The sequence below is a fragment of the Balaenoptera acutorostrata genome, chromosome 1 (genome assembly GCF_949987535.1).
Source record: "Balaenoptera acutorostrata chromosome 1, mBalAcu1.1, whole genome shotgun sequence".
NCBI lineage: Eukaryota > Metazoa > Chordata > Mammalia > Artiodactyla > Balaenopteridae > Balaenoptera > Balaenoptera acutorostrata.
Genome location: NC_080064.1, coordinates 6,672,395 through 6,694,676, shown reverse-complemented (window position 1 = coordinate 6,694,676; position 22,282 = coordinate 6,672,395). Strand labels below are relative to the sequence as shown.

General features: G+C 41.6%; 1 protein-coding gene across 4 annotated transcripts in view; it reads left to right on the top strand.

Moving 5' to 3' along the window:
• The window catches only part of RERE (arginine-glutamic acid dipeptide repeats), a 419,003-nt gene that overhangs the window by 140,271 nt on the left and 256,450 nt on the right, over positions 1-22,282 (top strand). For all 4 annotated transcript variants that reach the window (XM_057531191.1, XM_057531176.1, XM_057531184.1 and 1 more), the window contains exon 2: positions 17,556-18,024. In XM_057531191.1, coding sequence (XP_057387174.1) covers positions 17,700-18,024 — 325 coding nt within the window. In that variant the 5' untranslated portion in view covers positions 17,556-17,699. The remainder of the gene's footprint in view (positions 1-17,555; positions 18,025-22,282) is intronic.

Sequence of the window (22,282 nt, the reverse complement as noted above, 5' to 3'; positions counted from 1 at the left end):
GAGTTTGCATTGATCGTTTGTATGTTTTGTAATGTGGAGATGAATTACACTGGGCAGTATGCTCTGGATATTTGATTCTGTTGATAACCAGCTTACTGAACAGTTTCCTTACGCACAGGCTTCTTAGACTCTTTAGTATGACAAATACACTGTAAACTGTAAGAGTATTTGTAAGCAATGCATCCCACACTCAACTTTACACAGAAGATTTTATTGTTGCTCTCGTTGGTTTGGGGCTGTCTGTCATAGGGTCTCCAGATTCTTTTTGGGGGGGATTTGTTTTGGCAAATGCTTATGGTGTCTGTGTTTAGCCCTATACTCTCCATCTAATGCTCTTCCCAGGTCATCTCATTTAGTATTCATAGATACTATATGACTTTGACTCCCAAGGCCTTGCCTTGGTTTCTTCTCTCCGGAGCATCACGTTGTTTTTTCAGCTGCCTAGTAGATGCCTTAGTCTGGATGGCTCTGTATTAGCAGCCGAAACCCAACACTCTGCAAAATTGAAATGTCTTCTCCATTTAGTCACATGCATCATTCCCCCTGCCCCCGTCCCCATCCCCTTGTTGTTCAAACTAAGGATGGAAGCCCTTACATCATCTTCAGTTCTCTGTCTTTGATTCCCAACTGGTTGATTACCAAGCCTAAAATCCATTGGAATCATTAATAGTATCATCCTCCTGTTTTGATCCTGGTGGAGAGTAAGAATGGCTTAATTGTGGATGTGGTGATGGGGCTCTCGGGATGCTTAAAAATCTCTTCTGTATTATTGGGAATCTCTGTGGATTTATCATTGGTATGAAGAGCTGCCTTTTATATCACTGCTTTTTCTACATATTCTGAAATTCTGTAATATTCTAAAAAATGCTTCTTACCTGTTTGTATCATAAAATTTGTTTAAAAAAATATCAAAAGTGACAGACCTTTAGGGAAGAAGCAACACATCATATCCAGCTGCTTAAAAAAAAAAATCCAAAACATAACTGTAAATTACCAATTGCTGAAAATGGCACATATGTCTCTAGGTAGTTAGACATACTGTTAAGTCAATTTGCAAGTTGGCAGGATAAAGCAGGCAGGAGAATAAAGAAAGGGATCTGTGCATTTCTCCAAGGTCCCATAGATTTGATAAAATTAACTTTAATCAGAAGTGGCAGTTTTTCCATTGAAAGCATTTGAGAATAAATTTCTCTGTTTTCTGAAGTGAGAAAGAAGATTTCTTTTGAGAATGCTGTTGTAAGCCTATGCTCCATTTACATTTCAGCCTTCCAGGTTGCATTCGTCAGTTGCTTTTGAAATTTATGTTCTCTCATGTTGAATATTGCCTTGCTTGCATTTTCCGGGTGTTCTTAAAGGTTACTAGAGACTAGAGCTCTTCAATATACGTTTACATTGGGCAGTAAACTGAGCTTCTGATGTTTTTGTGGCTGTGGAGTATGGAATGAATATTTTGCTTGTAGGTTTAATTTTTCCTTGACTACAGAATTGAGGAAATTTGTCAGGGGAACTTGACTTTGAGCAGTTAGGATACAGACCTTATTTAATCAGGCAATTCAGTTGCTCTACTGTCTTTATCTTACACTATATGAGATGACAGCTTAGAAAAAAATACCTGTGTGGTATTGATTAACCCTGCCAACGCGTGGCCAATACAAGTCTTGTTAGCAGATGGACTTGCTTCTGGAAGAAACGCAGTTTCTGCCTCCTTCAGTCCTGCTCAGTGTTACCACAGTTGCTGCCCTTAGGTGTGACCTAGTCAGTTGCTTTCACACTTTTAAAAACTTAGTTTGAGGAGCTCTGAAGACATAGCTTTTCTTTTTTTCCCCCCTCCCTGTATTACTCTCCTACTGATGATAATGTTCAGGTCTATAAATCAAAAGGTTCTCTTTTAGTCTAGTGATGGTTATGGGGCAGTGTTAATAATTTATAAATGTCAGGATGAGCCCTCTCTTAGGCCATTGGTCTATAGGAAAAGCTGCAACTTTTGTACATATTATGTAATAACAGTTTGTGTTTTAAATTATAATGCAATAGATTTAATTTGGGTACGTTTTAATATGAACTATAGCATTAAGCTCTTGTACCCCATTCTTTAAAGAAACATGATTTTCAACTTTTCTTATTTTGACACTTATCTTTGGAGCCTTTTATTTGTTTCACAGATCAGTGGGTTTCTCAGTAATGACCTTCTTTCCAAGATCTTGGCAGACACTTGCTTTAGAGAGGTATCTGTCTGTATTGGAAACCCGATGTAGACTTGATGGCATTCTCTTCTCATTCCCAGGAGGGCCTGGTCCTAGAGGTAAATGAGTTTTTTATTAGAGAATCTGTTACATACTTAGCTGGACTGGGGTGTATTATCTGTGATGTAGGGCCATTGTATCATCCTCTAAAGCTTGTGTAGTAAACAAATAAAGCCATACATAATAATAGGGACTATTTTATTCTTGAGTGTATGGCTGTTCCTCTTATCAAGAGGGTGAAAATGAGAAAAACATTCTACCCTCCATATGAATTTGTTCGATTTATTGCTGATTATGTATATTCAAGTTTTTTTTTTTGGTAGATAAACTTGGTATTTTTCCCTGAGCAACAGATAGAAGGGTGCTGGCGTATTCTTAAGAGTTATTTTTATTTTGTGAGGGTACTCTTTGGAAACTGTGAATTTACAATGGGGTTAACTTACTGGGGCCAGAAGCCAGGTGTATCTCAAGCTGAATATCCAGAGAGGTTACTGCTGATGCCTGCAGTGGGAACTTTAGGTGACATTCTATAGGTCTGTACTGTCCTATACTTGCTTTCTTAGTTTCCTTCTTTCTACTTGTAGTTTCCTCACTTTCAAGTTCCAGAATGGAAAGTGTCCGTTCAGCTTCTTAGCGCCCACAGATTTGACTGCTGTGCTTTTTGCTGTATGTGTCATATGTCACTTGACTGCTCTTGGCAGTCTTGGGTACCATTCCTGGTCATGGAGAGATGTTAGTGCTGAGAAAAAGCTGGCAGTGCTGCCTTCATTGCTGATGAATGATAGCAGCTAGATAATGATATGTAAGAATCCTTATTTAGAAATCTGGACTCTCTTACTAGGCAATGACCCCTCCCCTCCTTTTCTGGCTCTTCCTACTCTGAATGTTAATGTGATCAGTCATTCGTGCCAAAAAGTATGGGGAATCTAAAACAGTCAACTATAGAAGAACATGCTTGCACTTTCAGGATTACCTGGAGTTCACGCTTCCTACTGTTCCACGTACATAAAAGATGATATTTGTAGAGTGTACTGGGTAAACTGGAGATATTTTGGGAGTGTCTGTATAGGACTTTGTGAAAAATTCATTACGTATTTTCCCCCATTCTTTCATTGACAAATATAGTCATAATTTTCTTGATAATGCACATGTATTTTGAGTCCAGTTAAACCTTTTTGTATCAAGTATTTAAAAACAATACGCGGGCTTCCCTGGTGGCACAGTGGTTAAGAATCCACCTGCCAATGCAAGGGACACAGGTTCGAGCCCTGGTCTGGGAAGATCCCACATGCCGCAGAGCAACTAAGCCCGTGCGCCACAACTACTGAGCCCTCATGCCACAACTACTGAAGCCGACACGCCTAGAGCCCGTGCTCCGCAGCAAGAGAAGCCACCGCAATGAGAAGCCCGCGCACAGCAACGAAGAGTTGCCCCCGCTCGCTGCAACTAGAGAAGGCCCGTGTGCAGCAACGAAGACCCAATGCAGCCAAAAATAATAAATAAAATAAAATATGGGCTTCCCTGGTGGCGCAGTGGTTGGGAGTCTGCCTGCCAATGCAGGGGACACGGGTTCGAGCCCTGGTCTGGGAAGATCCCACATGCCGCGGAGCAACTAGGCCCGTGAGCCACAACTACTGAGCCTGCGCGTCTGGAGCTTGTGCTCCGCAACGGGAGGGGCCGCGAGGGTGGGAGGCCTGCGCACCGCGATGAAGAGTGGCCCCCACTTGCCGCAACTAGAGAAAGCCCTCGCGCAAGGGCGAAGACCCAACACAGCCAAAAATAAATAAATAAATAAAAAATAAAAATAAAGGAATTCCTTTAAAAAAAAATAATAAAATAAAATTTATATATATAAAAAAAACCAATACGCTTTTTTCCTCCTACTTGACTCACCAGTTCTTTAGGATTCAAATTATGACACCAAGTAAGCATCACTAATGAGCCTATTTAATCTCATTTTTTTCTGAAATTGAGCTTTTGTTTTGAATTCATATACTTAGTTACTACGTTTTCCTTTTTTTTTTTTTCTTCGTGTGGACTGTACAGTATTCAATTTAGGGCCTCAAAAATGTTACTTAAGAAAACTATTTTTAGGGGCTTCCCTGGTGGCGCAGTGGTTGACAGTCTGCCTGCCAATGCAGGGGACACGGGTTCGAGCCTTGGTCTGGGAAGATCCCACATGCCGCGGAGCAACTAGGCCCATGAGCCACAATTACTGAGCCTGCGCGTCTGGAGCCTGTGCTCCGCAACAAGAGAGGCCGCGATAGTGAGAGGCCCGCGCACCGCGATGAAGAGTGGTCCCCACTTGCCGCAACTAGAGAAAGCCCTCGCACAGAAACGAAGACCCAACACAGCCAAAAATAAATAAATTAATTAATTAAAAAAAAAAAAGAAAACTATTTTTAAAATCTAGTAACTCTCCTTTATTAATTTGCAAGGTGAAAACAGTGTCTCCTCCACCCCTCAAGTCTTCATTTGAATAGCTGCTGTATTTCCCTTTGAAACGGGGACGGGGAGTGGAGTGAATGTTCCTATCTTACGTGACTTCGTAAAGTAGAAGCCAACCAAGACTGTAGCAGCCTGGGTTTTATTAAATGCAGCATTTGGTAACGTCATTAATATGTAATTTGTCTTTAGGCAACTGTTAACATATGTAGAGGGCTTCTCTGTGAATAAAAAAGGGTATTGTTTTCACCTCAGCATTTTCAGAACATGGTCTGAGACAGTCTTTCCATCATCTTATCACTGAAACTTCACGTGCAGTTTACAAATTTAGTTGGCCTGTCCGTAATACCTTTTATTTGCTTCAGAGTATTCTCTCGCTACTTTGAATGTTTCATCTCCTGTAGTTTGTTCCCATGCCGCCCAGTCATCCAGTCTCATGGTTGTTGGTGTAGGGTTTGTATGGTGAGGACTCTCAGATTTAAATCTCCAGCCCAGAACTTTCTGACCTCTCAAGCTGTACCCATACTTCTGCTTGGATATTTACTAGGCGTCTCAAACTTAACATGTTCCAAACAGAATTCCAGTTTTCCTTCTCTTCCCCATCAGTAAATGAAGCTCTGCTCTTCCACTTGCTCAGGCCCAAATTGTGGCCCCTTCTTTGACTCTCCTCTTTGTCTCAAATCACATCCAGTCTGACAACAGATTCTGAGGGCTCTACTAGCAGAACCTGCCCACAATCTGACCTCTCCTTGCACCTGCACTACCGACACCTGGCCGGAATCCACAGTCTTGTAACCCTGCAGCAGCTGGAGGGAGTCTGTTAAAACATAACTCAGATCATCACTCCTCTGTGCCAAAACCCTACAAAAGCTTTTCTCTTATTCCAGTAGACGCAGCATGCACACCGCCCCCGCCTGCCCCCCTTCCCGCTTCACCTCTGACTTTCCTCTTTGCTGTCACTGCTTCAGCCACTTGGCCTCTTGCTGCTGTTTGGATGTGCCACAAGTGCCTCTGTCTCAGGCCTCTGTACTTGCTTTTCTCTCTGCCTGGAATACTTCCCCCCGATAACCACACAACTTGCTGCCTTACTTCCTTTAGGTCAAACCCCTTATTAGGGGTTTAGGTCAGACCCCTTATCAGTGATTACCCTAAATAAATTACCCCGCCCCGCCCCATTCCCTTTTGCCCACCTTAATTTTTTCTCCATAGCACTTACCACCAGCCAATATACTGTATATTTTCTTGTTTGTTTGTTGTCTGCTCCCTCCCCGACTATACTGTAAGCTCTCTGAGGTTAGAGATTGTGTGTATTCTGGTCACGCATGTATCTGTAGCTCCTAGGGCAGTGCTTGGCACCTAGTAGGTGCTAAATAAATATTTGCTGAATTAATGGAGGAATTGACAGCGAGTTTGCTCAGGACATTGGTGTTTATTTGATGATCAGTGGCACAACTACAGCATTTCAGTGTTGTGGTTCAGGCTGCGGGACTCCCTGTACTCCCACCCTCCCTGGTCACTTGCTAGTTCTTGGCATCTTAAACTGAATAATTCTAGTGGCTCTTTTGCTTTTCTCTTTGAATGACGTCAGGTTAACAAAGATGGCAGTGTAATACATCTGGTCAACCTAGAGAGCATCATACCCAGTTAGAATAGGTCAAAGAAAATGGCAAATTGAGTTTTGGCTTAGATTTATGCTTTTTGTCAGAGCTACTTTTCCTTTTCATCTAAGACTCAGATTCTAAGTGTTTTTAGAAGGACTGCTCTGGTGAGTTTTATGGGTTTTTTTCCCTTGATATAATTTGTACCCACGGATTAGAAGCGTATTATGAATGCTTTTGGTTTTTCATATATGTGTGAAGTGTAACTGTTAACACTGTTACTTAACAGTATAAAATCCACCCTGTCATTTCCTTTCATCAGCTGTTGAGACCTTACGTGCCATGGTTGCAAATTAACTTTGAATCTTGGATCTCTGCAGACTGAAAGAAACCCTGTCCAGCTTATCTGCTTTGGACATGTTGTGCAGAGGTAGTAAGCCTGACCAAGTATTCCTGTGTATTAAAGATTACTGTGGTCCAAGGAAGGTTCTCTTTCATTCTTAATGTTACATGAAATAAAACTTCTCCTATGTGTTTAATTAACTATGCTTTTACAACTTTTTTTTTTTTTTTAAAGATTTTTTTTTTATTGATTAATTGATTGATTGATTGATTGCTATGTTGGGTCTTCGTTTCTGTGCTAGGGCTTTCTCTAGTTGTGGCAAGTGGGGGCCACTCTTCATCACGGTGCGCGGGCCTCTCACCATCGCGGCCCCTCTTGTTGCGGAGCGCAGGCTCCAGACACGCAGGCTCAGTAATTGTGGCTCACGGGCCCAGCCGCTCTGCGGCATGTGGGATCTTCCCAGACCAGGGCTCGAACCCGTGTCCCCTGCATTAGCAGGCAGATTCTCAACCACTGCGCCACCAGGGAAGCCCGCTTTTACAACTTTAAGAGGTGGTTTTTCAGAATTGTGGAGGTAGAGCTCGTCCCTGTGAATTTTATAGCCAGATGCATTTTTTTTTTTAACTGTAGCGAAGCTTGAGGTTTTTCTTATTAGTTTGTAATGTTGCTGTTTGTGTGTGTTTGTGCTTTAACAGCTTTATTGAAATATAATTTGCATATCACATAATTTACCCATTTAAAGTGTACAATTTAATGACTTTTAATATTTTCACAGATATATGCAAGCATCACCATAATCAATTCTAGAACATTTATATCATCCCCAAATGAAACGCATAACTATAGCACCCCCCACCCCCAGGCAACCACCAATCTGCTTTCTGTCTCTATGGATTTGTCTTTTCTGGGCATTTAATATAAATGGGATCATACAGTATGTGGTCTTTTGTGACTGGCATTTTTCACGTAAGATAATGCTTCCCAGGCTTATCCATGTTGTAACATGTATCAGTATTTCATTTCTTGTTATTGTTGAATAATGTTCTATTTTATGGGTATACCATATTTTACTTATCTGTCTGCTTGAGTTTTTTTTTTTTTTACACCCCCCCCCCCCCGCCCCTTTCCCAGGCTTGGTGTCCATACATGCTTGAGTTTTATATTTATCTTTTCTGCATTTGGTTTTCTATCTGTGGCCATGCTTTGGGAGAGTGAGTTCAGGATCCCCTTTCACACCAGGGTTTTGGTCTTGTAGGCATTTGGTTTCCCTTGTTCTTGGCATTGTGGACACCAGGTTTTCTCAGTTAGTCGTGTGATAACAGAAGCATCCACTTGGCTCCAGGACCAGAGCAGGTTACCACTGAGTAACATTACCCCTGATCACCTTCAGAGCTTGCCAGGAAACATCAAGATTTTCAGAATATTTACTTCTGTTTTCCTAATTCAGCTTCACACATCTGTGTAATTACTATTTCAGATAGTGTTTTGAGTTAGTCCAATATATTTCAGAGAATGAAGAACATGCCACATTATATAGTTTTCGTAATGGTGTTAGCTTTATGGATTCCATACTGGTCAAGCATAATTTTGAATAAAGCAACACAGATTGCTTAATCCTTTGAAATCTCTGTGATAGACAAGCAGTTTTATTCGTTTAAAGCAGTGGTTCTCAACTGTGAACAACTTTGCTCCCCAGAGGCTATGTGGCAGTATTTGGAGATTTTTTTTTTAAATGTTTTATTTATTTAATTTAATTTATTTATTTTTGGCTGCATTGGGTTTTTGTTGCTGCGTGCTGCAGTGAGTGGGGGCTACGCTTCATTGCGGTGCGCAGGCTTCTCATTGCGGTGGCTTCTCGTTGCAGAGCACGGGCTCCAGGCGTGCGGGCTTCAGTAGTTGTGGCGCAAGGGCTCAGTAGTTGTGGCTCGCGGGCTCTAGAGCGCAGGCTCAGTAGTTGTGGCGCACGGGCTTAGTTGCTCCGCAGCATGTGGGATCTTCCCGGATCAGGGCTCAAAGCCGTGTTCCCTGCATTGGCAGGCGGATTCTTAACCACTGCGCCACCAGGGAAGACCTGGAGATACTTTTTTGTTGTCTCCATTGGAGCAGTGGGTTGTGCTACTAGAATCTATGTGAGTAGAGACCAGGGATAATGCACAGGACAAGCCTCCCCCCCCAACCCCCCGACCCAAATCTGGCTCAAAATGTTAATTGTGCCGCAGTTGAGAAGCCCTGGTTTAAAGTGAGCAGTGAATTTTTCTTAACTACTTAGTTGAAGAGACACAACTATAGGCAACTTGCAAGGCAAAAAAATTTCATATGTAATTGCGAAAATCTTCACATTTTAACAGTATAGAAAATCAATTGCTTGTGTCAGTGGATTTGTGTGTTCTTTAAAGAAAAGGAGGATTTTTGATTTTGGGGGGTGTGGGGGAACCTCCTTGGGCATCTCATCTTTGGGAATTCCTTACTCTTAACTCCAAATAAAAAGGTTATGTGTTGTTTGTTATTTAATTTTAATTGAGCTGTTGATTGTAACCTGGAGTTTTGCTATCCTGGGTACTTTCCCCACCTTTTGCAGGTAGTATGTTTTGTTGTTATTATGTCTTTTTGGAAGAAATTAAAGTATTTGTCAGAGTCCGCCAATCTTAGTTCTCTGTTTTTTCCCAAAGCTTCTCAAGCAGTTGAGGAAGTGCTGCTCTAAGCATTATACCCACTTGTGGTTAAGGTGCGTTCATTCTTTGCCTCCTCCTGTGTCGATACCACAGAGGCTGCTCTCTGAATTTGACTAATGGGTCCCATCTCGGTTATTTAGGTTGTCTCAATAAGACGTGTTCCAGGAATGAGTATTTAACGTTGACTCTTTAAACTGATTGAGTTTAAATATTTATTAACCCCAAATGCAGAGAATCTTTGGAGGTACATGTGTAACCATTTGCTTATAAATGGTTGGATTTGTTCAGGTGGGAGAACTTGACACCTGTTTATTTTTACGTGGGAGAACTGCTCTCAGTACCACATCCGTTTCAGATAAAGCGCTCTGACCTCTACATGGATTCCTAGATCCGCTGACCCCATGTTTCAGAGTTACCATGCATCTCTGTCAGTGATTCTCCAGCCTGTTTTGAGGTGTTCTCTGCAGCAGGTTGCTGTTTATGAGTTCTTATCCGGGAGTAACAAGTGTTAGAGTGACATTTCCCTTTCCAGAGCAAAAGTCAGTATATTTTCATTCCCAGGCTGTTGGTATGAAAGGGAACAGGAAAAGAACATTGATTTCACTGAGAAAGCAAGTCGCTCAGCTGTCGCCTGCTTCCTGGGTGCTCTGTCGCCTGCCTGGCTGCAGCTGCTTGTCTTGCAAGCGGGGCCCAGCGCGGCGGGAGCTCACTGAGGTCTTCCACTCTTGGACCGTCCCATTTTGTTCCAGAGGGAGAAGGCTAAAGCATTTATTGAGACATAATAAATGTAGAAATGGCAAAGGCAGAAGTTCTTGAGGACCTTGGTTCCTGATTTAGGCTTTCAGAGATAGTGGATTTGAAAGCAAGCTTGTTGGGAATGGCACTAACGACTCTTGTTGGAAAATATCTCATGCCAGACGGGATGAATGTTTCCCCAAATCCTACTTTCATCTTAAGAGCCTGCAGTAACATCGTTTGCTTAGCAACTGTATTGGCTAACTTGGCTTTTAAGGCTGTGTGATTGAAGGCAGTATAGCCTTGTGGTTAAGCGTATAGGCTCTGAGTCAGCGCCCTGGGTCTAACACAGAGCTGTGTGATTTGGGTCTACCGAAATACACACTGTGTGAGTTTTGGTCTACTTGCTCAGCCTCGCAGTGCTTGCTTTTGCAGGGAGACTGTACCTAGCAACAGCATCTACTGAATAGAGTTACAGTTAGGATGATCATGTGACCTGGTTTCATGTTTTTCCTGAACAATTATTAATGTTTTTGCTCTCAGATGTGTCCCAGTTTGGATGATAAATTATATTCTCACTCTCATTATAGTGAAGATTAAATGAATTAACGTGTAAAATGCTTAGCGCATGTTAAGTGCTCAGTATTAGCTGCTTTATTATTTTAGGAGCTTCCATTATCCGTTCCCCCCTCTACTTAAGCTTACTTCCTACTAGTTTTACTCTGTATCTGCCATCAAGGACAAGGATTTAATCAATCACTGTTTTTACTGAACTTCCTTGCACCTGGAATGTTTTCTCCTCCTTTTTGCTCCTCCTCATCCTGTTCATGGTTTATAAGCCAGCTCAAGCAGCCCCTCAGTTATTTACTCATGAAATATTTTCTTCCCCAAATAAAAGTCTCATCATAATACCCTCTTTTTTTTTTTTTTTTTTTTATTTATTTATGGCTGTGTTGGGTCTTCGTTTCTGTGTGAGGGCTTTCTCTAGTTGTGGCAAGTGGGGGCCACTCTTCATCACGGTGCGCAGGCCTCATTATCGTGGCCTCTCTTGTTGCGGAGCACAGGCTCCAGACGCGCAGGCTCAGCAATTGTGGCTCACGGGCCCAGCCGCTCCGTGGCATGTGGGATCTTCCCAGACCAGGGCTCGAACCCGTGTCCCCTGCATTGGCAGGCAGATTCTCAACCACTGGGCCACCAGGGAAGCCCCCATAATACCCTCTTGATTGATCCAGCTTATGTGTGAGAGGGAGGGCAGGGAAAAGTAATTTATTGCTCGTCTGTATGTGCCAGGCAGTGAGTTAGGATCTGAGAATACAACACGGGGCAAAAAGAGTCAGGGTCAACCCCTCACGGAGCTTCTAGCTTAGAGGTGGAGACAGATGTTAATCAAATCACACAAATAAATGTGAAGTTACGATTGTAGAGAGCATTACAAAGGGATTTAACCTAGTCCTTTTGGACAAGCAAGGACATCTTGAGGAAGTTCCTGTTGAGCTGTGACTGGAAGGAAGAATAGGAGATACCTAGGCCAGGAGAGGAGATGAGCATCACAACGGAAGGGAAAACACGAGCTCAGTCTTACTCCAGGTGGGAGGGCGTGTGTTCAAGGGACAGAGGGAAGGGCAGTGTAGTTGGGCACAGAGTGTGGGAGGGAGTCGGGGGATGAGGCCAGATGGAAAGATAAGGGCGTTGTAGATCATGGTTAGGATTTGGGTTTTTAGTTAACAGAAGTGACAGGTCACTGAGTATTTTAAGGTAAGGATTGACATAATCACATTAGCCTTTTGAAAGGAGAGCCCTGGCTGCAGTCTATAAAGAGAATTATGAGGATTCAGAGGAGTGGATTTGGAGAGAAGGCAATTGAAGTGGTCCAGGAAAGCCACACTAGTAGCTTTTAACTAAGGTTGTGGTGGTGGACGTGTTCTCAAGTAGGTGTGTTTGAGAGAAATTTATAAGGTAATGGTGACATGGTTTGTTGATGATGGGATGAAAGAGAGGAGGCGCTAAACTTAGGTGTCCAGTTTGCATAACAGGATGGGCAGCGGCACCAGTCACGAGACAGGCCATCTGGGGCCAGGGTGTGCCCTTGTTTTGATATGTTGAGGTACCTTTGAGACATCCAAGAGGAGACTTCAGGTGGGGGCAGTTTTCAGAGGCGTCTGGCTCTGCAGGAGAAGTTTGGTAGACACGTGCATTTGTGGATCGCCTGTGTGGACGTGGTTCCTGGGGCCTGACGGACACATGGGAGATCGACGAGGATGAGGAAGGATGGCTCCGGATAGTGCCTGAAGAGCTCCCCCATTAGCTGGTCCAGTACTAGAGGTGGAGGAACAGTTAAATAGACCCAGGAGATGACAGTGCCAGGAAGGCCAAAGGAAAAGAGCCTTTCCAGAAGGAGGGTGTGTGGTCAGCCCTGTCAGAGGGTGCTGAATGGTCAAATGACAATGAGGACAAAACCTCTAGTGGATTTGATACAGAGAGGAAATTGTGTCAGTAGGAGTTGTTCTAGTGAATATTATACTATAGTCATGGTCCTTGTTGGTTAGTGGAGGAGTTACACAAGTTAACAACAGATACCAGTAGTGGGATCAATGAGGGCCACTTTACAGGCAGGATGGGGAATAGTGAGGGGCTGGACTTTGGGTGGGTCTGGGAGCCTTCCTGGAGTTGGACAGCAGAAATGCCTCAGGGCCCTAAGGGTAAGTAGAGGTTAGCCCGACAAAGGGGAGGGGACAGCTGGACACACAGGAAGGGTGGAGGTGGGGCTGGAGTGGTGAAGGGGCAGTCAGGACAGGAAGGTCTCTGTAATCTTTGAAAAGGATTGGTGGACAATGAATTGTACTGTACGTGGTGAATTGTATGGTGTGTGAATTATATCTCAAGCTGTAAAAAAAAAAAAAAAAGTGGTGGAGGGTCAGATGCTTAACTGGCTGTGTTAGAGGATGAATTGGAAGGAAAGCAAAAACAAAATTTTATAGTCACAGAGACCAGTTAGAAGGCAGTTGTGTTAATCTGTGTGAAAGATGATGATGGCTTGAAATAGGCACTTTCTGCTTGAGTTGGAGCAGTGGACAAATTATAGAGTTATTCAGGAGGTGATTGGTAGACCCTGAGAGCTGAGCAAAATGCCTAGTGTGTGATTGGTATTTGACAAACGTAAGCATTCCTTGCTGTGGTTGAATGAGGAAGAATTCATTGGACTTCACTAACTGCATTTGGTGTTAGAGTCAAGCGTCCTACAGAATCTGGCTTGAGCAACTGAAATGAACAGAACTCAGGGATTGGGAACTCAGGAGGGAGGAGCAAGTTTTCATTAATAAGTGGGTTTTACACGATCCAAGAGGAGATATTTTAAAATTTTTACTTCATTTGTAGTCAGTTTTCCATGATTTATTTCTTACTCGTGTAATAGGATTCCCCCTCCTCCCTAGTAGGTAATAAATTCTTGAGGGTAAGGATGATGTTTGGCTACGTTTATATCTTGCATAGCACAATACACTATTGGGCATTACCCGCTGTAGCAGATAATGTAGTCATGACTGATCTAAGTATATATTATTGATAGTTTACATTTATAAAGCACTTTGCAATCTATAAGTGCATTTACATGTATACATATACTTAGTTCTCACAGCAGCTCTGTGAGGTAGCTAGTTATTGTCCCTGTTTTACAGCATTGAAACTGACTCACAGAGGTAGAGTGATCTGCCTAAGGCACTAGCCCTGGCAGTGCCAAGAACTTGGATCTTGGCTTCTGAGCCCAGTCTTCTTGCAGTTCTATCAAGGGCCCAAACCTCCTGGGACTGCTTAAATAGTGACAAGAAATGGTGGCCTTAAATGAGGTGTGGACCCTGAGCATGACCGAAATTTTAGTACTTTATCCAAATCAGTTCTGTTAAGTAGTGTAAGGTGTTTGTAGGTGGTTGTTGGCTTCACTTTGAAGAGGCAGACAGTGTTTGTGTAGAGGGTTAAGTAACCTGAAGTAATAAAGAATAGTTCTGTATCCTTGACTCTGTTAAATGCCTTTGACCCTGATTAGATCACAATGAAACGAAGCTAGCCTACCAAATTTTATCAAGATAAAACGAATGAAGTGCAATCTGATGACTCTGGAAACTAGTGAGAGGACTATACGTTCGGTTTTTAAAAAATCAGTCCTCTTCCGCGTGTCACTCCAGCCCCTCTGGCCTCCCGTGTCTTGAATGTAACTGAATCACTGCTGCCTCTGGACATTTGCACCTACTTTCCCCTCTGCTGGAATGGTCTCAGTGTTTCCTCTGTACTCACTCTTACTTGGGACAAAGCCACCTCAGTGAGGCCTTCCCTGACCATCATTTAAAATTGCAATCCTCTTATACTCCCTTGTCCCCATTGGACTCCCCATGTAAGATCTTTTAATATAGTGTGTGTGTGTGTGTGTGTGTGTGTGTGTGTGTGTGTGTGTATCTTTCTCCACTTCCTGGAACATCAGTTCCACAAGAGCAGGGATGTTTGTATGTGGTTCTCTGCTGTTTTCCCCATACCTAGGGCAGTAACTAGCACACCGCACATTTTGGGCGTTCAGTAGACGTTTGTTCGATGAATAGATGAAGATTGTTTTGAATCTGAAATGTTTTAGATTCGATTATTCCTTTAATTAATTATTAAAGTATCTTTTGCCGTGTTTCCTGTTTAACTGGGTTGAGTAGTGGATTGACAAGATATTTTCAATATTCTTGTCTGTCTTACTGGAGAAAAGTACCTCTTGTTTTGGGGGGAGAGGTTAAAGTGAGTGTGTTTCCTAAAACTGTCTGCAAATTATCAGCAAGGATACATGTAGGAAAGGTTGGCACCTGTGAAGATACAGATTATAACCTGAGCAGCAGGTTGGAATCAGGTCAGATGGGGTTCACCTTTGGGAGACCTGCTTTAGACTCACTGGCAGATGATCTCTTCTTAGTTCTTCTTCTGTAGCCTGAAAAGTGGGAGTGGTGACTTCTGTCTGGTTCACATCACTGAGTTGTAGACAGAGAGAATCTAATGAGATCATGGCAGGGACCTGCTTTGTAAACCCCTTGCTCTTATAAAGATGCTGTTGTATTGTCTACTGTGTAGATCATTTCTAGCGTACTGAAGCGACAGCCACCCTTCTCGGTGCCATCTGGTTCCTCTCTGGGTCCCTTTCCTCAAATGTTGTATTATTGTTGCATGTTGGTCGTTTTATAATGAGGCTCAAAAAATTATGATTAGTGTGGGAAGTACAGAGGAAAAGAATATATCCCCACGGAGCTTTATTTTATAGCCAAATGTAAATGGTAGTTGGATTAACTTTTGCTTTGGATTATCAATATTCTTGGTTATCTGAAGGTTGGATACACGCACACACACACACACACACGCACACACACACGTAGAGGATTTCATTTTGTGGATGCTTTCTCTGTTGATTATTGAATTTTTCTTGCTAACTCTTGGCAGAAACAACTCAAATTTTTTTGTAAATAGAAATACAGTATATGATTTTGTAGGGTGTAATGTTGAATGTACAATTTGGCCTTACTGTTTTTTTTCTTTTAAGTGCTGAAATAATATTTTTACATAATTTTCTGGAGCAGTTATCTTGTTAACCCTAGGGAAAATGAGTTTTTTTCTTGAACTTATCTGAAGTATGTCTGTCCTGAACTGCATCTGAGAGGCTTTCAGCCTAAGCTTTTTGTTCTTTTTAGATTCCCAGGGGGCCTTGGTATGTTTTCAGTGTCAAAGAGGAATGTTTTAACAACTGTATTAGCTGATGGTTTTCTTTCTTGTATGATTGGCTTGTTCAGGCTCTAAACTTAAGCCAGATGGAGAAAGTAATATGTCTCTTTGTGTATTTTCAATTGCTAACACTAGTGGCCTACAGGGACTTGGGAGTTTATTACTGTCTGTTTAGCAGATGATTCATCGAAGCAGAACTTTTGCAGGCACTAGAATAATTTTTCATTTTCTGGAAATATGTTTAGAAAATTGAAATCCTATCTGAAAGTGCATTTCCTGTGTAAAAGGAAGCAATTTAGGTTTGTGCTACGTGCTTTCATCCTTCTGACTTTGCTTATAGATTGTTGGCATTATTGCTCCTTCATTGTTCTCTCACCCAAAAGTTGTTGTTAACATTTTTTAAATTTTCCTGAATGCCTAAGGATATTCGAAGTGCTTATGTGGAGGTCTTTTCTGGTATCAAGTTTGACCTAAGAGCTTTGGAGAGAGTATGTGATAATTTTTATGGTTTTGGCATGACCAAAGAGAATTTTCTCTGCGTCTGAGGCATGTAATTACAAACTGACTTGTTTGTTGTTGTCTGAGTAAAGAGGACCAATTTTTCGTTTCTTTGCATGTGTTGTTTCCTATCTGGCCCATGTAGCATGAGAAAGAGATGGTTCTCCTATTGATCAGTTGTCTCCTCTTTTTGCATTAGAGCATTGCGGGCAAGGACCACGAGGTGTTCCCTCATGGTGTCTTTAGTTCTGAACCCCTGGCACATAGATAATGTTTGGTACAGATTGTTGAAAAAATGAGATATTGGGAAGGATGATAAAAGATTGCAAAAGATAAATTACTGGTTATTATGACTGTTCCAAAACTGACATGTAAATAAAATAAAAATTTTATTTAAAATTTTTTATAAGAATTGGGTTGGAGCTTGGGGTTTACGCTTCTCGTTATACATTCTTAAAACCTTCAGACTTTCCTTTTGGGGTTTAGTTCTGGGGAGAAATTTATTAGGGAAACCATTAACAGTGGAAATTTGGAAGAATGTATAAACCACCTAATATTCCCTAAAGATGAAAGGTTGTTTTTGGAAGCTGTTATATTTCCTTAAGACAGAGATAATACATCTTTCGAGAAACCATTTTTCCTGGAAAATAATTAGAATAGTAAGTAGAGTTGGAAGATGTAAAAAATTGTAATTGAAGGCAAAGGAATCTTGCTTTGAGGTTGTCACTTTTATTTGAGTCAGCTCTTATGTTTATTCTTGAGAGGAGCTCTGGAAATTTGGAGAAGTGGCTAGAAAGAGTCTTCAGAAGATAATGCACTGTGAGACATCCTGAGACATTTTCCAAGGCTATCCAAATTACTTTTTATTTTGCAGGTGGAAATAATTTTAACTACAGGTTCTTTCCCTTTTAAATTAATGTTACGGGTTATGAAGCCCCTTTTTGTATACTTGTACCCATTATATGTTTACTAGGGTACACTTTACTTTTTCCTTTAAAAGTTAGAGAGAACAATTTGTATACAGAAAGCATAGTTTACCCTTACGCATTCAGACATTTTTCATTATTGGTGTGATCGAAAATCCCAAACCATATGCTAATTGAGGCCAAAAACTGTTTATATTTAAATTTGATATCACTTGTCCTACCTTTTTTCCTATTGCCGGTGAGAAGTTTTAGTTGCTAAAGCATGAGTAAGTGAGTCATTTAACAGAACGTTATTTTAGGAAGGAAATATGAGAAAATGTTAAAGGAAAATCAATTTCGCTCTCTCTTTCCTCTCCTAGCATTTTTGAAACGTTGGGGTTGTTGGAGTGGTCGGATTTTCCCTGGAATTGAGTGAGAAATTCAGAAGACTGAAGCCCAGGCTTACTGTCTACCTTTCACGGAGGCCCAGCCGTGAGAGGACAGAAGAAGGCACGTGGCGAATCATGACAGCTGATAAAGACAAAGACAAAGAGAAAGAGAAGGACCGGGACCGAGATCGGGACCGAGAGAGAGAGAAGAGAGACAAGGCGAGAGAGAGTGAGAATTCAAGGCCACGCAGGAGCTGTACCTTGGAAGGAGGAGCCAAAAATTACGCTGAGAGCGATCACAGCGAAGATGAGGACAATGACAACAATAGTGCCACCACGGAGGAGTCCACGAAGAAGAGCAAGAAGAAGCCCCCGAAAAAGAAATCTCGTTACGAAAGGACAGACACTGGGGAGATAACGTCTTACATCACGGAGGACGATGTCGTCTACAGACCAGGAGGTGAGGCGCCTTTGGGTCTTTACAGTGTTTGTGGTAGAGAAACAATGTCAGCACGTGGATACAGGCAGGCGTGGAACCCAGAAGAGTGGGTAGTGGTTTGGGGCAGGAAAACTCCAGGTAGTAAACAGCTGCCAGCTTCGGTCAGCCGGGCCTGCTCGTCCTTCACTGTGCCCGCCTGTGCTCGCCTCCTGTCCCGGCCGGGGTGCCCATCGTTCTTTCCTTGTCTCCTCCTACTGCTCTTTCTCGCTCTTCACCACCTGCCCAGTAGCTTTCCTCTTTCCACTTCCTCCTTGCCTTTTGTCTTCAACACAGATTAGGCTGTGTCGAGACCCTGCAGAATGGAGTACACAGTGGGACAAGTAAACCTTAAAATTCTTGGGAACAGGACATTTTACGTTGGCTACAGGAGTGACCAGAAACTGGAAGGCGTTTTTAATGGCCTTCAGACTAAGGTTTATTCCTCCTGATGACCTCCTTTTCCAAAGTATTGATCTTCAGGGTCTCTAATCAGTGATAATAGATGAAGCCAACTAGCCTGCTCTGTTTTCCAGGAAAGGTACTGTGTTCACTCAGTATATTGAGGTTATTATAGCAGTTGTTCAGAGAGAGAGACAGACAGACAGACCCAGCTTTCAGATGAGATTCAGGGAAAGAAGTGATTCGGAACCTTTTGAACACCAGCAGAGCCTTCCTTTTCCATATGACGTATTGTGTGTATTAAGGTCCTTTTCTTACAGAAGTCAGTAAAACTAGCTAAAATCATTTTGTTTGAATTACTTACAGTGCTGAGGAATGATGTGAATTTCATGAGATGTAATTAACAGATGAAAAGCCTCTCAGCTTGATATTTTTCCAGGAACAGGAGATTAAAGAGATTATATCATTAACCTGGTACAGTTGTTTTGCTGAGGAGTACTGTAACTGTGCTCAACTTCACATGAAGTATCGGATTTTTTCCTCACAAAGGAATTAGTTTTGAATGTCAAAAAATAATCAATATTAGAAATTACACAGATAAGCTTGTATTCGCAACTATGTTTTGGTTAATGATTAACTGAGAAGATATTTTTGCGATATAAAATTATCAAAGTTGAGGTTTGGGGGAAGTTGGAGCTCTGCTATAGAGATTTGGTGATGTGTGGGTTACAGTACTATCAGGATCTTTGATTCAGACTTAGATGTCGGATAGTCAGATTTTCTTAGCCACTGAAGACTTACCACAGATTGCTTGCTATGAACCTGTGTAGTTCTAGATCATGAGAAAGGAACAGAATAGGTTAACTCCTTTAGATATAGATTACAAGATGATAACTTAAAAATAAGGAAAGATCTTATTTGTTAGCCTTTTCTCTTGATACATAACAATTCAGTGTGGTACCTATACTATGATCTTTTGGATCACTGTCAAAAGTCTGGCTGCCTTGTGCAGTACTAAATGCCAGCCTTTCTCAGTGGAATGTTACTACTGTGTCAGTGGGGATGCTTCCTCAAAATATGTGTAGTCAGAACATGTGGGAAATGCTGCACGTACTGTCCCTCATGTGAGAGAGTCATAATTAATGACTCTGAGAAGTCCTGCAGTGAAGGAAACCTCTTTAGCGTTGAGAAAAAAAAAATCTGCCGTTTTTCCCATATATGGGCCTGTGGCATCCTGTTTCTGCTGAGTATCTCCCTAAGAAAAACCATTTTTGAGAAAACTGGTTTGAGAACTGTTGCCCATTCATACTGCATATTCTACAGGATGAAAGGAAATCCTTCCTGCTTGGTGTTTAGAAGACTCTGTGGGGGAAGGTTGCTAATGGCTTATTTTCAAAACAGCAGGTTCTTGTTTTTGGGAAGAACTGTGTACTCAGGGAGGCAGACATTGTTTCAGTAAATCTGAGGACCTTTGTGAAATGTGAAAAAGATACAGCCTCTCTGGAAGCTAAATATGTTATAAGGGATGTATGACAACCAAAAATGGCTATGAAAGTTTTCTTTGGCGCTCAGAGCATAACTACTTCCTGGGAGGTGCCCCTTGTGCTTGGGTGGCTGACAGCTGAGGCCTGGGCTTTGCATCCTGCCTGGTCCTGCCAGTCTGTAAGAGTAAGTAGGAGTAAGAGTCTTACTCTTTGGTAAGGAGACTGTTTCTGACCACCTCAGTGGTTTCATTTCTTTTGCGGTTATGCATTCGAAGCTAAATGACTTCTCCAAATAGCTTCTTTCTCAATGGAGGCTTTTAAGATAGTGCCTATTCTTTAGGTTTGTCTAAACTGAAGAATCAGAAGTAGGGTACTGTGGTCAGAATCCCAGCTGGGACTTGATTCTTTTCTTTCCTTCGTCTTTCTTTTTGGTCTTTCTCTTTCTTGGTGCAAAGTACTACAGTAACATCTTCTGTTAGTGATGAAAAACCATTATCCTCACCCAGTTGCAGAGATTCTCTGTGGTTAGTTGTATCTTAAGTGTTTCAGTAGGGACTTTATGGGGCATCATAAGGGATTTCTTCAGTGTATTATTATTCTCATTTGTTTCTTTAGGATGTAGATCACAAATTAATTTTTTTCTTTTTCCTTTTCTGAGTTGGTTTTAATACTCAAATTAAGTATAAATTATAAATACCCCCCAAAATGTCATTAAGAATGAGCCTAGCAGTGAGTGATACCGTGAGGATAAAAATAGACTATTATATAACTATACTTCCTTGTCCTAGGGGGACAGGCCTATGTTCAGATTATTTGGTCTGAGAAGAATGAGGTTTTACTGAGAAATCGGGTATTTAGAATTTGTCACTAGCTAAGGTTTAGCCTCATGCCTAGTTACAACCAGTTCTCTTTTGTTCCTGCTCATCATCTCTGGAGTTACCTTTATTTTGCCCTTAGAAGCTCAGCATAATGGACTTTTAGTTGCAGTGCCCATGTTACCTCCTGCCTCGGGGTCTTTGCACCCGCTGTTGCCTCAGGTTAGTGACCCCCACCCCCATCCCCAACACACACACAGACATACTTACTTAACTGCTATCCTTTCTTCATTTCTCCCATTCCAGTGTCATTGCCTTTCCCCTCCCACGTTTTCCAGATTTCCTTAATAGATACTGTCCTGGCATTATGTATCTTTTCTTCTAGCACTTACAACAGTAATAATTTTCTATTTATTTCTGTTACTATTTTAGGATTAATAGCTGTCTCTCTCTTCCATAAAGGCAGCAACTCTGTTTTTGCTTATCACTGAATTCCTGGAATCTACAACAGTGTATACATAGTGTGTATTCCATAATATTTGTGTGCATGCGTTTGTTTGTTAGTTTTGTTTTTGGCCTCGCCGCTTGGCTTGCGGGATCTTAGTTCCCCGACCAGGGATTGAACCCGGGCCCATGGCAGTGAAAGCGCCAAGTCCTAACCACTGGACCACCAGGGAACTCCCAGTATTTGTTGAATAAATAAGTTTCTGAAAATTTTTTTCAAAAATATATTGACTGATAAATGATGTCAAAGTTAGAATAATGCTTCTGGAAGTCCATCTTGAATCATTTATTTCCCAATGGATGATTTAACAGACTTGTTATAAAATAAAAACCAAAACAAAAACCTTGTGGAGCTCTGTTTATATCTTGCATCTGTGTCTAATCTGACTTCTTTGTTGTCTATCAACCGTTACTCTACTTTTGAGATGACTGTCACGGTAACAAATTGATTCATTACACAGCTGTGTGCAGCCAGATTTCCCTTATGGGCCTCTTTAGCATAGAGTATTGATTTCTAAAGTTTGCTGTGGGTGGCATATAAATTTTTCTGCTTTTTTCTTCTTTTCCCTAGCTTTATTGAGATATAATTGACACATGACATTAAACTTAAGATGTATAACATAGTTATTTTATATATGTATATAATACAAAATGATTATACCACAATGAGGTTAATTAATACATCCATTACGACCCATAATTACAGTTTTGTGTGTGTGTGTGAGTGTGCGTGGTGTGAACTTTTAAAATCTATTCTCTTAGCAACTTTCAAATATACACGGCGGTATTCTTGACTATAATCACCGTGCTGTACATTACATCCCCAGCACTTATTCATCTTATAATTGGAAGTTTGTACCCTTTGACTGCCTTCACCCATTTCCCTTACCCCTATCCCCCACCTCCACACCTGTGGCAACCACTAATCTGTTCTCTGTTTCTGAGTTTGGTTTTCTTAGATCCCACATCTAAGTGAGATCATACAGTATTTCTCTGTCTGACTTTTTCACTTAGCATGATACCCTCAGGGTTCATCCA